We start from the raw sequence: 16379 nt of genomic DNA on the forward strand, positions 1-16379 counted from the left end.
ATACGATCTGGATTGTGTGATTTTCCTCCACCCTCTATTGTGTCCCCGTAGTGGTACCTACATTGTCTGGAACACCGAGGACAAGCAGGGGCACTATCTCATCATAAAGAGTACTGGCCCGCATGGCAGAATGGACCGTTACCATCCGGGCATTCCCTTGCAGAGCGGGAGGCCCCTATTAAGGCCGATATCCTCACAATCCTACACGAGATAAAGGCAATTCGTACATACCCTCAGACGTCTCTCACTGATATCAGAAGTTCTATGGATAAGATGGAAGACCACCTGGAAGCTGTAGAGAATAATCAACTGTCCCTGGATGTCTTGGAGGTGCGCTTTGACTCTCGGATCAAGGAACTGGAGGTGAGAGATACGGTCTTGGTGAGGAGGGCGGAGGACATGCAAGATTGTGAGAGGTGCTATCACATAACGGTGTGGTGAATCTCACACTCGGATGGCGAGACACCATAGATCTTGGAGAGGAAATTGAGAGAAGTGCTGCAGCTTTTTCACGAGACAGCTGGAGGGAATGAAGTACTATTCAGCCGTGTCCACAGGGCGGGGGGGCTCTCCTACTAGTGCTAGCTAGAAGTCACTACTACTCTGACAAGATGGATATTCTCAGTAAAGCAAGGGCAAAGGCGGACCTGGTGTACAAGGGCTCAGAAATCGCAGTGTTTCAAGACTTGTCCGGCAGCACGCTGGTAAGACGTAAGCAGTGAAAGCCCCTAACACCCTGGCTGAATGAAACAGAAGTCTGATATAGATGGGGCTTCCCTTTTTCCCTGACCTTTAAATACAAGGATGTGGATTATAGACTGATTGACACGGATGATATTCCATCGTTGATGTCGGAACTGCAGGGAAAGGCGGACCTGGACACGATATTGGAGAACAAAGCACAGAGGGAGAAGATCTTGAAGGCATTTTCTGGGTGTGGGATGAGGAAAAAGATGACCGGCACAAGAAACTACAGGAAGGTTTCATCTCCAAAACATCTAAAGGGACATAGTTAGCTGAATGATTGTTTATGATGGATGATGGGCAAAGGGCCCATGAGGGGTCCGTGTTGGTTGAGCTTGGAGGGGTTCTAGACGTTTTGTTAATGGTGCACACATTTCTTATGAATTTCAACCAGAGGCAAACATAAGGGGGGAGGGAGGGGCGAAAATATTGGCCTGGAAATCGCCAGGTGTCTCATAAAGTACTCAAGCCTTGAACACGGACCTATGATTCTAGATCTTGTTTTGATTAGCTTAAGGGTTTCTATAATTCAAGGGGGGAACCAAGCTTGCAGTCTCTTTATGAAAATAATCTGGAATCCCCAAAAATGAAGGGGTCAATGTGGGTCCTCAATATGGTGATGCTTGCCGGCCAGTAGAAATATTTTCTCTCTGAGATGACGCGTAAGCTATGAATAGCCACCCTCAATTTTCAAGGCATTACCTCCCGACTAAGAGGTCTATGTTGGGTAGAAAAATGCGGCAGACAAATCTGTCGGTTCTATTTGTTCAAGAAACCCACTATAGGAAATGGGGGTGAATAAAATCCATAGTAGATGAGTGGGGAGCCAGTTCTGGTCCTCTTGTCACCTGAAAAAACGGGTGTGGGCATGATATTAGCATCTGAGATTCAGTTGGAAGACCTGGAAATAAGTCAGGTCGCTGTGTGTGAGGGGGAAGTTACGTGGAAGGACATATTACCTTGGTGGCAGTCTAAGCCCCGAATGCCACCACGCTTGTCTATCTTAAGGAAGCCTTCAAGTGGGCAGACGACTAGTCGGTGGGCACACTGGTATTGGGTGGAGATTTTAACATGGTGATGAACTGAATGCTTGGACAGGAAAAACTGGTCAGGATGGGAAGAATGTTTCATCTAAATTAACACGGCTTGCATCGTTTCGAGTCATAATTGCAAAACAGGACGTTCTGTTCGATACTGTAAGGGCATGATGAAAATACTGTTTGCCGAACTAGTCCCTAAAGCTGTAATGAATACATACAACATTACGAACATGCTATTGCATGAACTGTTTGCGAGTTGTATTTAAACAGCTGGCTGAAAGAACAGAGGCAGGCTGCAGCAAGAGACGATGTGTGCCATGTTGTTGCCTTGGCGATGCTAACAAATGCGATGACGTCATCTCTTACCCAGGATAACGCGTCTCCCTTGATGCTTTGACTGGTTTTATGTGTATGTGGCGCAGATAACAAGCAGGTTCCTTCATGAAGTACCATGCATTAATACCTGCAATCTGGTCCCAGGTCCAGTTTCTAATGCCTACCCTCTCTCCACCATCCTTTCCTCTACACAGAACACATTTTGTTCACTTAGGGACCACATGGACAATATAAATGCATTTATTATTATATCCCTGAGAACGTTGATGAAGTGCAGCCATTGGTCAAACCTGGAGCTGTACTACCTAATATGGCCCGAGACTGACAAGAGTGAATGACTCCCTCAACGTACTCCCCTGCAGTCAGCGCCAGGGCTACTAGAGGCTGGTGTGGCCCTGGACTTCCTTCAGGGCCAGCCCCCAACCTCAGGCCCGGCCCAATTTTTACCCAGGCCAACCCTAACAGATGCACCAAGGACTCTGTCTTGGCCGCTGCTCCTTTCCTCCACCCCGGGATGCTCCTATCAGATGTGGCCCTTGGCTTTGTCTTCATCTCTGCCCGACCGCTGCTATAGTCACACCTGGCAGAGGAGGCTCGGCCTCTTCTATAAAGCCCATATGTTCCTCAGGCGTTTTCACGTCAGGACACACCTTGGGTGTTCTGAAGACGATTCCCTGCAAATCCCCCAGGCAATTACCCCTTTCCATCGGTCTGTGTTTGCCTCTTTTTTTTTCAATGATCTCAAATTCAGGATATAAATGATTTATACACCACACTATCAGCCAAATCCTGGAGTTATATGCCTATAAACCTTGTTAAATGCCCTCACTATGCTTGGGCTTTTAACTCAGTTTTCAGGGCCCATAATTCACAGTACGGCTCTATTGCTAGGTCTGTAAAGCTTATAACTCGTGGTACGTTTGTTAAATGTTCTCATTGGACAATCTGTGAGCTGTCCAAACTGTTATAGTCCACATAATTATTCCTATCATCTGCAGATTGTTTAAAATGCTTATCATTAACCCTCCCATACTACCCCAAACACTGACCCTCAGTCCTCCCGCACTGCCCCCACTAACCACTAAACCTCAGACGGCCTCATACACTTGGCCTCAAAACTTGTACACTTTTTTAAGCACTGTTACTGAAACACCTCCCACTGCCCCACTCTTTCATGCTAAGACTTCACACACTGCCTCTCCCACTGACCTTAGGACTTGTACTCTGCTTCCCCCACTCACCCTCAAATCTCATACACTGACTCACACACACTACATCACAAGCTAAGATATTGCAGGCTACCTCGCCCTCTCAATTCTTACCTCACACTATATTCTCAGACATTATACAGTGCATCACCCACCTATGCCTAGAAATTGCACTCTGCTTCACCCACATGCTCTAAGACCTCTCACACTGCCTCACACCTCACCTTCACCTTGCATGTGGCCTTACTCTTTAGGACTCACACACTCACCCTCAAGATTTGCACACTGCCTTGCATACTCATGCGTAGATGGAGCTCACACACTGCATCAACCATTTACCCTAAGATCTTGCTCCCTGTTTCATTCACTTGCCTTCAGACCTCTCACACTGCCTTACCACACACTCAACAACAGACTCCACATATTGTCCTATCGCTTCACTCACCAATCTCTCACACTCATCCTCAGACCTCAAATACTGCCAATGGCTTACACCTGACCCTCTGATCTCACACAATAACCCTCCGTCCTTGCACACTGCATCATCCACTGACTGTCAGAGGTCAAACACTGATCCACTGACCTCACACATTGACACCCAGAACTCACACACTGCCTCACACTTCACACACTAACATAAACATTTTTTTGAACACTGAGCCCCAACCTCACACAGTGCCTCATAATGGACCTCTATCTGTCTTCAAGGCACTGCGTTCTGTTTTCCAGTACATCACATCAGCACCTGAGGCAAATAGTCAACAACATTAGAGAAGTTTGGATTAGAGAATCCTAGACCTTCCTAGGCCAATGCCAGTCACCAAAAATTGCTTTCCCCCTCCCTTGCAAGATGGCATCCCTGCCAACCATCTAGGTTGCCTGTTGCAAACACCGGCCTTGCTTGCACCCCTTTATTTCCCCCTATTTTCTCTCTTAATTCTCAGAAGTCACTGCTGTCCTTATTTTTCTAGTGTGTGGCATCTACCTCTTGTTTGACCAGGGAATTCCACTCTGGATTAACGCATTCCCAATTCTCTCAGCCAAATACATAGAATCAGAGCTGCATGGGGATCCAAGTACTTTCAACCAGCAGCCATCAACACCACAGCTTGTCATATCTGCCTCTTCGTGTATCCCACTAACCACCCACACGTCCCTCACCCGCATGCAGGGCCACGTGCAGTGGGGCCAACAAAGTGACAGGAGGGAACTAAACTACACCATTTTCCATTACATTACTTAGCAACTTTTCTAATTTAAGACTCATCTTTTCCTCTGATATACTATGTGGATATGGATTTGTGTTTTTAATGCCAAGGATGTGCAGCAAATGAGTGAAATGCGGAGCAGATTTCTTCTGCGCGCTGGACACAGGCTAGCAATCTGATGTGGGAGTGAAGATTCAGACAGTAAGGGCCTCATCACGAGTTGGGCGGTAGCCCTTAAATGTGGCGGCATTTACCTCCACCTTTAAGCTGGGGTAAATGCACCAGCATAACGGCCATTTTCGGGGCGCAATTAGCCCGGCGCTATTAGCGCACGCTAATTGCACCAAAAATGCCCCATTGGGTCCAATGGGGAATGGGCAATACCCATTACCGGCCAAGCCTTAATCTGGCGCTAATAGCGCAAGACCGGATGGCGGTAATGCTGTTAGCCTGGGCGGTATCCCAGCAGTAATACCGCTGGGATACCGCCCAACTTGTGATGAGGACCTAAATCTTTCTAGGTCCTCAAAGGATCCAGGACATAGGGGGTAATCACGAGTTGTGCTGCAGCCACATAAATGCGGCGGTAATGGTATTACTGCCACATTTAAGGGCTGGTCCTATCACGAGTTGCGCGCTAAATGTGTTTTTTCCTGGAGGTGAAAATCCCATTTAAGGCCCTGTTTTCAGTGGTTTTCAGCGGTATATGGGCATTTTCTCAGCGTGTTTACCCCCAGCTAGCAGCTGGGGGTAAACACGCTTGATAGGGTCAGCCCTTAAATGCAGCGGTAATACCTTTATCGCTGCATTTAAGGGCTACCGCCCAACTTGTGATATGGCCCTGACTATCTTACGAGGAATTTTAAAATGCTGCTTGCTAATGGGTGGTTGCCATTGGTCCCAAATCACCCAAAGAGGTTCTCTTACACACTCTACCTAAGCTTAAAGTGATTTATCTGATTTCAGATCCTTCCCGTGGCCCCTCTACCCCTCCAGAAATGGAAATCGTGCACTTTTTACCAAAAATTGAAAACACGTTTTCATTTTCAGGCCATGCCTGAATTGCCCTTTGGTAACTGCTCTAACCTATTTTTAAAGGAGGACATACGTTTTTTAAGTTGTTGTTGCTTTTAGTTCATGTTTTATCTACTGTCAATTTCCAAAGCAAAACCTCTCCCCAGCTATCTCATTTTATAACATTTTTAGACGCATTTGGCTTACTTTGTGTGTCTTCCATTTTCTGAACTGCTGCCATTCACTGAAAGCGGAAGTGACATCAATAGCACCGGAAGAACTGCCTGCAGTTCAATTATAAGTGAAAGGCTTCATTTGGTTTACTTTTCACAAAACGAACATATGTAGTGAATATGTAACATTAGCAGCACTATTAGAAATACCCAGAGTGGTACTAGTACCACCTGTAGTGGTCGTTCTACTAGTACTACAAACATTAGTAGTATCGATGCTATTCGGTGGTACTAACCCTACTACTATAATTATTGGTACTACTACACTACCACTACTACTACTAGAAATAGTCCATGTCATACTGTTAGTAATACTAGTACTGGTAGAAGTAGTACTGTTCCAACACCTAGTATCATTGGTAATACTAGTACTTTTACTACGAATGCCTTGATTTGTACTACTACTACTAGGATGGCTATTACTACTTCTGCTAGCGAGATTACTAGATATTTAAAAATTGGAGCACCTAAATAAAAATTCAGCCTTTTACTTTGCAATCTTGCTGCTAGCAACGATCGGTAAACTCCCCTTCCACTCTTCCTCTCGTCTCACTTCCTGTTTCACAGATTCAAGTATGTTTGGAAAATGGTGGACAACCTAAATAAAGATGCTTAGGAAAATGTTTCAAATGAGATGGATGTGAAGAAGATTTGGTTGGGAAATCCGCAAACGACAACACACTAACAATAAGGAACCACATTATATTTTTGTAACATTTTATCATCCCTTTAATATTACTGTTTATGATGATGTAGTGGCATGGCTGAATTTAATGTGTGGTCTTTATTGCTGATGATCAATACTGTGTGAGATATGACACCATTGGCCAAATAAGTTAGCTGATTAAATACATACAGTATATCTTTAAAAGATCTCAGAGTGCATAAGCATCGAACCCCGGATCACTTACTGTCTCTTCTATTTTTGAAGGTCTTGCCTTGACTCATGTGATGGAGGAAAATTTGAGGTCGCAAGCTGGAGCGCGGTCAGACGCGGAGAAAATTGTGATTCTGCTGACCGACGGGAAATCACAAGACGACGCCAACACCTCTGCGCAAATCTTGAAAAATACAGGCATTGATATCTTCGCTATCGGTGAGAAATATGTTATGTTATGTTATGTTACTCTGCTTGTGTGCAGCCCAAAATCACCTCCGCAGTTTCAGAGCACCTGATCCCTGGCCATGATGTACTGTGACCCTGCCCGTGTGCTCGAGAACTTAATCTGCTTGAGGAATTGTGAGCAAAATTTGAAATGCAAGAGTAAGAGTGGTTAGAGGAAAAGGACATTTGGGCAACTGGGCAAAGGGCAGTGCTTTATGTAAGGAAGGATGTGTGTCAGTCCATCTTAAATGAATTGTATTCTGGAGAAAGTTAGGGAATAGTCGGATGAATATTTGCATCACACCTGGGCAAGAGCGCTCAACCAAGCAGGTGAGAAAACACTGTGTACAGCCCCCATTTTCCTGCCACCCGAGGCCCTTCCCTGGGTGGTGCAATCTTGATTGTGGGGAGGCAACAGGGTGTTCTGCCTGTTGCCTCCCCATGTCACCACCCTCCTGCCCACACCCAAAAACATCCTGCAAACATTCCCTGCTCTGCCTTCCCACTTACCTGCCGGACCATTGATTTGTCCTACGGCCCGGCACTCCTCCTGCCCTCAGTCACCATGGACATAGAAAAGGGACTACGTCCCTTTTCCCATGACGGCGAACATCTTGTTTTTTTTTTAAAATTAAAAATAAACAATTTGCACCACAGACGAACCCCAGGATATGAATAGCAATCAACTCCTTGTTGGGGGGGCAACATGACCGGTAACAGCCCACAGACCTCGCTCAGGCCCTTGCGACCTATGCACGGGCTTGCAGGCCTTTACGGACATGTACACCAGGCTGACGCAGGAGTGATAGTTACATTGTTGTTGAGGGTGGCATAATGCAGAACTCATGGGAAGTTGACATGATGAATTTGAGAATGAGGCTGGAGCACAACAGCTCATTGGGAGACAAGGGGAGACAGTGGGTCTGTGTCTGTGTCTCCTAAAGGCAGTGAAAGAGTCAGGCATGCGACTGAAATGCACTGGACTGCCCACTGTAGTGCTTCTTAAACACACAGGGGTTGCTACTTAGCAAATCAAGTAATACACTATTTCAAGAGGTGATGACTTTTGTAAAGTCTTGGACTTCTGCGTCTGTCCCATGAAGCTAAAGAAATGAGTGGCCTTTTTATCCATTTGCGATAGTAAATGCTTACACACAGTTCACCAATGTGTGTTGAAGGTCACTCCAAGCTTGACTTTTCAATAGTCTATTTGACCCCCTCAACAGAGATTACAGACTCCAAAATTACCATATGGGGATATGTAACTGACATTTCCCGTATCCTGTGTGTTTTTGCAACCTCTGAATGACCTCCCAAGCATGTCTGAGGTGTTCTACCTATGAACCTGATAACACAACTGTAATTGAAAAACACACTTTTAGGTGTCTACAATAGCTGTGACAGGCTGTAAAACCAGGATTAGGTAGAACGAGTGGGTCGTCCACCATACGCCACACCCTTGCACCCGGCGAGACACAGCTGTCTTGTGACTGGGTGATTATGATTCGATCCTGCTTCTCAAGAAGAGCAGGAATTGCAACTGAATTCTGATGAAACTAAAACACGTCCTGCCCTGAAGATGGATTTTCACTAATCCGAAACGCGTAGGCATTGATTACCCAATAGGAGTGTCTTTAGGAACCCTGAGCAGAGTGAATGTAACTGCTCAGCAGCGGGGCAACACCAAAGTGGTGATTACCCTGCATATAAACTACCCTACCATCCTGTAAATGTATACTACATATGTGTGTTCTTTCCTTGACCAAACAGGTTTTGTTTGAGTATTTTGTCCAGCTCAAATTGAATTTTGTCCTTTGTTTTTTGAACTATTGACCGGTACAAACTTACCTGTGAATGCGATTAGTATTAACACACTCCAATGGAGTTGTATGTTATCAATTAAATTGATTATGTTCTGTTATATTGCCTACTGGGTCTACTTTATATCTGTCCACCCTCAGCTTGATGGTTTCTTGTCTGTAGATTGTCAGATTGACAGAGCCCCAGATATACTGTTAGTCTTTTTGAATATTAGACAAAACCAATTATAATTCTGTAACAATTTGATTTCCGTCCCTGTATAGTATATCTAACACTCCATACTTGGAGCCTTAAGTATATACAAGGTATAACTTTCACTTGGGACCAGTTCCCACTAGGAGTGCAGCAGAGGGTTACCGACTAGCAACAGTCGGTGTGTGTTTTCTGCTTTAATAATAGATATTATCACATGCAGGCTTTTATTGTCCTCCTCTCAGACAACCAGAATGTTACGTTGGAAGTCAATAACTACTGGAACTGACTGCATTCAAAGCATTTTCACTTTAGAAGAAACCAGAAAAACAACACAATGGGCCTCATTACGACCCTGGTGGTACAGGTTTAACGGTGCCGTAACAGGTGCCGGCGCTGTCAACCCCGTACCGCCTCATTACGAGTTCCCCTCGCGGGACACGGTAAGCACACCTGGGAAAACCAGGCGTTCTTATCGGGTCCCGCGAGGGGAAGCGGGAGCAAACAACGGGCCAACTCGTAATGGCCTGTTGTTTGCTCCTCTCCCATTCCCATTCAGCCCTACGGGGGCTGAAATGGGAATGGGGAAGGACCATGTCCGGGTCCTTGGAGGGAGAAATTACCGGACCTTCCGAACTGGGAATGGCCTGGTAATTCCTCATTCCGAGGACCCGGACCCGGACGCAATTTCGGCGGTAGCCATGCCGCCAGTAGCGGCATGGCTACCGCCAAACTCGTAATGAGGCCCAAGATCTTTTGCTACATTCAAGAGACAGCAATGCAATTTTCGAACAAGTTTTCTTTGAACAATACACTTCAATTGAACACACCAAAGTGAAAGCTAAATGATGGAACAATGTTTTCACTTTCATTTAGAGATATCATTCATTGTACATTACAACTAATGCATCCGCAGGCTGCAACTGTTCACAGTAGTCTGCCGCTCTCCAGATGTTTTGGACTACAACTCCAATGATCCTTAGGGATCATTGGAGTTGTAGTCCAAAACATCTGGAGAGGCACTAGTTGTAGACCCCCAAAAGGTAACTTTGTTATTTAAATATGAAATAATAAAACCACATTTAATTTACTAACAGATTTTGTGCGTTTACCTTACTCACTATCAAACTCATGTTTTTACTTCACCACTACTCCAAAACCTGTATTGCTATTACCATTATGTACTAATAGCTTAATAGACATCGAGTAGGGGTCATTATTGGTTGTAATAATGACCCTTCCCCAATTTATAGCCTGTGGCGAAGCAGTGTGGATCATTATCTCAGAGTTGATCTGATGGAAAATAAGAAAATAAATAAAAAGTAGCATGCAAGAACCCTTTACAGTGATGCTATTTTATTTCGTTGTAGTTGTATTTATTTTTTGAGAGATACAGACGATTTGGTCATAAACACGTACAAAAAAAAAACGGACATCGTAATAATCCTAAATCAGCTGTAGTTCAATACAATAGATTGATGAATGGACACCTCCCAGTCTGGCTTCCGTCTGAAGCATGGTACAGAAACTCATGGTGACCTTCTCGACTGGGCAGCTAAGGAGGAACTTGTCCTCTTGGTGATGCTGGACCTCTCCGCAGCATTTGATACAATACACTGCAGTATATTACTCTCCCATGTAAGGACATTAGGATGAGTTTCAGGGAAGGCCCTGGCACGGTTTAACTCTTTTCTGTCTAACCGATATCAACAAGTTAAATGCGATGGATACGTATCCGATTGCCTCCCATTGAGCTGTGGTGTGCCCCAGGGCTTGTATCTCTCTCTCATATTTAATTATTTATTTATTTATTTTACATTTATAAAGCGCTCACACAGCCCGCAGGCATCGAGGCGCTGTTCCAGGAATTGTTTGTTTTTCTTAGTTGCGTAATTGTGGTTTTTTTTTTGTCTTAGTTACGTATTTATAACGCGCTTAAACACCCAGAGGTTTCTAAGCGCGGACCCGGGGATCGAACCTGTTGTTGGTTCGTGTCGTCTTGCTTACAAGACGCGAACGCTGCCGCTGAGCTATCCTCCCGGGATATGCTTTTTAACTTGTATATGAAACCTCTGTCGAGCATCTTCAGGAAATGTAATTTAAGTTTCCACTCATGCTGATGATGTGCAGATATTTGAGAAGATCGCCAACAGTGAGGATTAATTTCAGAGATTAGACTGAATGAAGTCAATCTTTGGATGTCCTACAATATACTGCAATTGACGGCCAATAAAATGTAAGTGGCCCTGTTTGGCCCCCCCAAACATCCATTTAAGGACACTTCCAAACTCCCCCTGCCTCCTTGCCTTATGGGCTAGAGTCTGGTCTATGAGCCCAAAATAAAACACTCGGGTTGCAATTGGCTAGCAAGCCTTGGGAGTGAAAACTAGGTTGCTGCCAAGGTGCAGTAAGTTTTCTACTCTCTTTGACTCTTGCAGCTTTCCATCCTTTACATACCGCAAAAAGACCCTGCTACGGCAGTGGGTGCATGTGGTAACTGCAAAACCAAAAGTTGATGGGCAACCCTCCAGGCCATCATTTATTTCAGCCTGGGGAAGACCATATACAATTCAGGCTTTGTTCCACCCCAAAATGGGCAGTCCAGCCCGAACTGCTAGGTTACATCCCTTCTGCACGAGACCACAAACATCCCCAGACATGTTTTGGCGTTGTTGGGTGTCATCCGTGATGAGTTGCTTGGGTCTCTAGGTCCAGCAGGCTCATGACCCACATTTGGGCATACCTGTTCCACTCGGGGTGACTAAAGCAAAACCAAAAGTTGATGGCTGGAAGGTTTGAACAAATAATAACCACAAGCATAGCTCTGGACAACCCTCCGGAAAATCGTTTTTCAGCCTGGCAAGCCATTATAGAAGGTGAAAGACTATATACAAATCAGGCTTGGTCCTACCCCAAAAGGGGCAGTCCAGCCCGAACTGCCATGTCACATCCCTTCTGAACGAGACCACAAACATCCACAGACATGTTTCGGCCTTGTTGGGCGTCATCAGTGAGGAGTAGCTTGGGCCTCTAGGCCCAGCAGGCTCGGAACACATGTCTGGGCAAACCCGGGGTGACTAAAGCAAAACCAAACGTTGATGGCGGGAAGGTTTTGAACAAATCATAACCACAGGCACAGCTCTGGGCAACCCTCCAGGCCATGTCATCAACAGGGAGCACATCAAGCAGGGAGAATAGCGAAGAAGACAGGGTGATGAGGCTCAAGGTGTAAGTTGCATAGCAGGTCTTCTGGAGGCAAAGTGAAGGACACTGAGTCCTATGAGGAAAGGTGGAAAACTTGGAGGGCAAGATGAGTGGGATAAGCACAGGACATAGGTTCTAAGAAGGATGGAATTATCAGTAGGGTAGGGTGGAAAGCATGGTAAGAGGTGATGATAGCAAACAGATGTAACCAAGAAAGAGAACCGATCTTCGGTGACCAAAAAGCAGACCTAGATACATAACAGTCAGCATGGAGCATTCCAAGTAGGGGCCTAGGATTTTAGGCGACAAAAATACAAACATATAGGACACAACAAGCAATATATATAAATAACATGGCCTGCGGTAGCGGCCCTTTAGTTATGGTTAAGTTGCTCAACCCATAGGAAGAGCACTTTTTGGGCTGCTTATAACTTTGCCCCCGCCTCCCCCCCACCCCCCTGGACAAATCCTTATCAACTTTGCAGAAAAAGTATATGGCCCCATCAGATTGATTCTGCAAAGTTTGTTGAGGTTTCAACAAGGGTTGGGCAAAGTTATGGGGGGATCCCTAAATGTCTGTTCTTTCCATAGACACATTGGAACAAAATGTTTGCTCACGTCTACAGCCCAAACTGCTGGACGGATTTTCACTAAATTTCTGTCAGGAGCGGTGGCTGGATCCTGAAAGCGTGCTTTTGTAAATTCGGTGTAAATCTGTCCAGTAGTTCTTTTTTAAACTGCCCAATAGTAGGTCAAAATCAATTGGGGATATCTGCGTTCGGTCCCCGGACAGGCATTCAATTGGCTTAGGGGGCTAAGTTGTATGACTATTGTATGTAGATATATTTTGACAATTTTGGAAAAAATAAAACACGGGATGATTTCCAGCAAACTTGTGTAAGGAGCATTGGCAAGGACCTTAAACCATAGTTTTACAAATGTGCCTGTGTTTTATTTTTTGACAAGTGTTATAATGTAGGTACACAAAATAGTGATATACCTTTGGTAACTGAGGTATATATAGCCTGTGGCCATGGGCAGTGGCCAGATTGTCTGGGTCATGGCATAAGGTCATGACCCGGACAATCTGGTTACTGGCCATGACCACGAGAGACGACCAAAGTGGCCATGTCCATCTGGAACCGGCTATGTGATAAAGTTATTTGGAAGTGGGATAGGTTTGAAAGGGAAAAAAAAAATTGCTTGTGGTAATATGGCCATGGGGTTCTCCATTTGCCTTCTGCAGGCTGCCATGGAAAAAGTAAGAGGGGCTCTGTACGGAGTCCCGCCTTCCCTTTCCATGGTGGCCATCCTGAAAAATGATTTTAATTCCTACAGCGGGATGCCGCTCGGGTCCCGGTGTAGGAAGAAAATCAATGTTTTAGCACCCTGAGTTACCGCTTTGGGAGCCTGGGGTGCTAATGACCCTCATCCCCCATTGTAGGGGCTGGCATGGGGTATAATGGTCCAGAGCCCTTGTTATCTGCCCTCGCTTCGCTTGGGCCAATAACTTGGGCTGCCGTGCCCTTATCCCCCGTTTCAGTCCCTGGAATGGGGGATGAACGCCACAGTATTTATATTAGCATAACAGAAAATGCTAATGGAATGTTGGAAAATCTTATTAAGCCAATGTACTTTACTGAGAAATGTAACATTTGTATTTAGTTCTATTTGTTAACTGTGAAAGGTGGTTCCTAAAGGAACCTTTCTTTTGTTGTTTTTTTATTTTTTTTGCCAGATAGCCCATAAGCTGGTGAGGGAAATGAGGGAAGAGGCACCAAGCACTAATGTGGAGGGGCAGGTGGACAGGGGAAATATGTTGCGCGTGTGTTACTTCAAAGGTAGCGGGCAGTGTTTCTCATGCTCCTTGATAACAGCTTCAAAAGCACTTGGAAATTGCTCCCTCTGCACAGTGGTGTCTTGCAGTTTATACAGAGGACTGTTGTCTTCGAAATATGGATCAACATCCTCTTGTATTGCTTGCAAAGTAGCTGGTGGGATTTTGTGTCCCACAGAAGCAGGCTGTGTTATGTTATTTTATTTGTAGAGCGCCAAAGCCCTGGGGCGTCCAGGCGCTGAGCAGATAGGCAGAGAAGGTTAAGAAGCATCCGGCGGGTCCGGGCGATTGCATGAATAGTCTTGTTTTTAAGAATTTCCTGAAGGCAAGGTGGTTTTCCTCTTTTCTGAGTGATTCGGGCAGCTCGTTCCAAGCCTGTGCTGCCAGGATCGTGAAAAAACAGCCTCTTTCCCGTGCTCTTTTAACACGATCCACGCTAAGGAGAATCGCCTTAGCTGATCCGAGGTCTCTAGTAGGTTTGTAGATAACCAACCTATATTTGAGGTACTGGGGGCGGTCCCAAATACACATTTATGGCCAAGTGTCAGTATCTTAAACAAAACTCTGGCTGATACTGGTAGCCAGTGCAACTCTTTCCGAGCTGAGGACACTGGTTCTTTCCACGCCAATTTGTGGACAATGCACATGGCTGCATTCTGAATTTTCTGTAGTTTTTGGATGGCATCTTTACTGGCCCCGCCCAGGAGAGAATTACAATCGTCCAGTCGAGGAAGAATAACAGCCTGTGCAAGCTTTGTGCGGTTCCCCTTGGAGATCATGGGGCTGACTAGTCTTAAAACTCTAAGGTAGTAGTTTGTGTTTTTTACAATCAAATTCACATGGGCATCAGCATTTAAATTGACCTCCATGTAAACGCCAAGGGTCTTAACCTTAGTCACTACTACCATATGACTGTCCTCAATTAAGAAGCTAGGAAAAGCCTGATCCAACCCTGGGATGTTTGGAGCCATAGATCATTTGCTCGATCTTCCCAGCATTCAAACACAACCAGTTTAAGGACATCCAGTTATTTATAACCAGATGGATGTTTTTAAGCTTCTTTTGGTCCTCTGCATAGTTCCCACTGATTCCATAGACAACTGAAATATTTATAAACACAACCCCTTGTGGGGACTTTTTATCAAAATTAATTTCCCATGTGATGTCATCAATGACATTTGTGATGTCATCTTTGATGTCCTGGGAGTTAGTCTTAGCAGTGCACGGTGGTGGCGCGAGTTATGGTTGCTTAGTTTATCACAACTGGCTAATATCTGAGTTTTTTTGGTTTTATTTGTAACCATAACATCCCTTCAACAAAACAACGTTTTTTCAGTGAATTGTATAGGTTTTTATTAGTGCAACATCCCTTTAACAATGTTTTTTTTCAGTGACCACAGGAGTAGAAAAACTCTAAAAAAAATGATTGCCAATTTCAAGTAGCACTTCCTGCAGATGTAAGCACCACCTGCTGGAGACCTCTATTGGTGTGGAGGGTTCCACACTGGGGCAGCAGTCAGCACTTCCATCTTCGGCGCCAGATGAAGTTGATGGTAGTGGTCCAGCAGATGACACAGCTGGCGATAATTGTTCTGCTTCCTCCTGTGGTGCTGCAGGTCCGACGGTGGGTTGCAGGGCATTACAACCAAGGTGGATTGCCTGTTGCCGTAACCTGCTCCTGAAATGTTCATCCACTTGCTGCCAATGGTAACAGATCAGGTGGTTGACGAATGCTGTGATGCATAGGCTTTGTGCAGAAACCGTGGAAAATCCTCTTTCTGAACCTCCCAAAATGTGCACTGTCCCTTCTTTGTCTGATAGTGGAGTGTCTTTAGGCACCTTAAAGTACTGCCAGCACAGGAAAGGTGAGAAGCTTCTTGGGTGGAGCTGGCTGCTCTACCCACTCAACATCATCCGGTTCTTCTGAGAAGTCGATCTCTTCATTGCTGGAGGGTGCTTTGGGATGTTGTCGCCCTCTCCAGAAAATAATAAAAAAAAGAAAAACAAAATTTAGAAAAAAGCATGATAAAATCCTTAAAAAGGGAATAAAAAAACCGAATATAAAACCAAAAAAACAGACGGAAAACAATGTATAACAAAGAAAAAACACACAGGGAAAAGATTGGGTTAGAAAATGATGCCAATGAGCACATTTGGTAGACACACTGTTTAATGTGTCTATCTGAGTTTATTTCCAAAGCCATGAGGCCATTTAAGGAAATGTAAGGATTTCTGCAGTATATGTGATTTGCGATCTGTGTGTCTATGAACCAATCCGCTTTCGAATTTCATACAGTGCACGTGTCCTTAGGCCAATCCGTTGGCAGAATCTTTGAACCGCAAATCGGGGAGAAAGTAGTCTGTTATTTTCTCTGTTTTTATTGAACTCTTTCCAAAAGAGAGTGCAATGATCAATGTTTTGTAGTGTTTACATTCT

The 16379-nt window shown here is 44.9% G+C and overlaps 1 protein-coding gene across 1 annotated transcript in view; it reads left to right on the forward strand.

Annotated features, from left to right (window-relative positions):
• Positions 1 to 16379, forward strand: part of COL20A1 (collagen type XX alpha 1 chain) — a 686383-nt gene that overhangs the window by 238895 nt on the left and 431109 nt on the right. The window contains exon 9 of the mRNA XM_069650801.1: positions 6715 to 6879. Within this exon, the coding sequence (XP_069506902.1) occupies positions 6715 to 6879 (165 nt within the window). The remainder of the gene's footprint in view (positions 1 to 6714; positions 6880 to 16379) is intronic.

The sequence above is a fragment of the Ambystoma mexicanum genome, chromosome 3p (assembly GCF_040938575.1).
Source record: "Ambystoma mexicanum isolate Mex_15411 chromosome 3p, UKY_AmexF1_1, whole genome shotgun sequence".
NCBI classification, from domain to species: Eukaryota; Metazoa; Chordata; class Amphibia; order Caudata; family Ambystomatidae; genus Ambystoma; species Ambystoma mexicanum.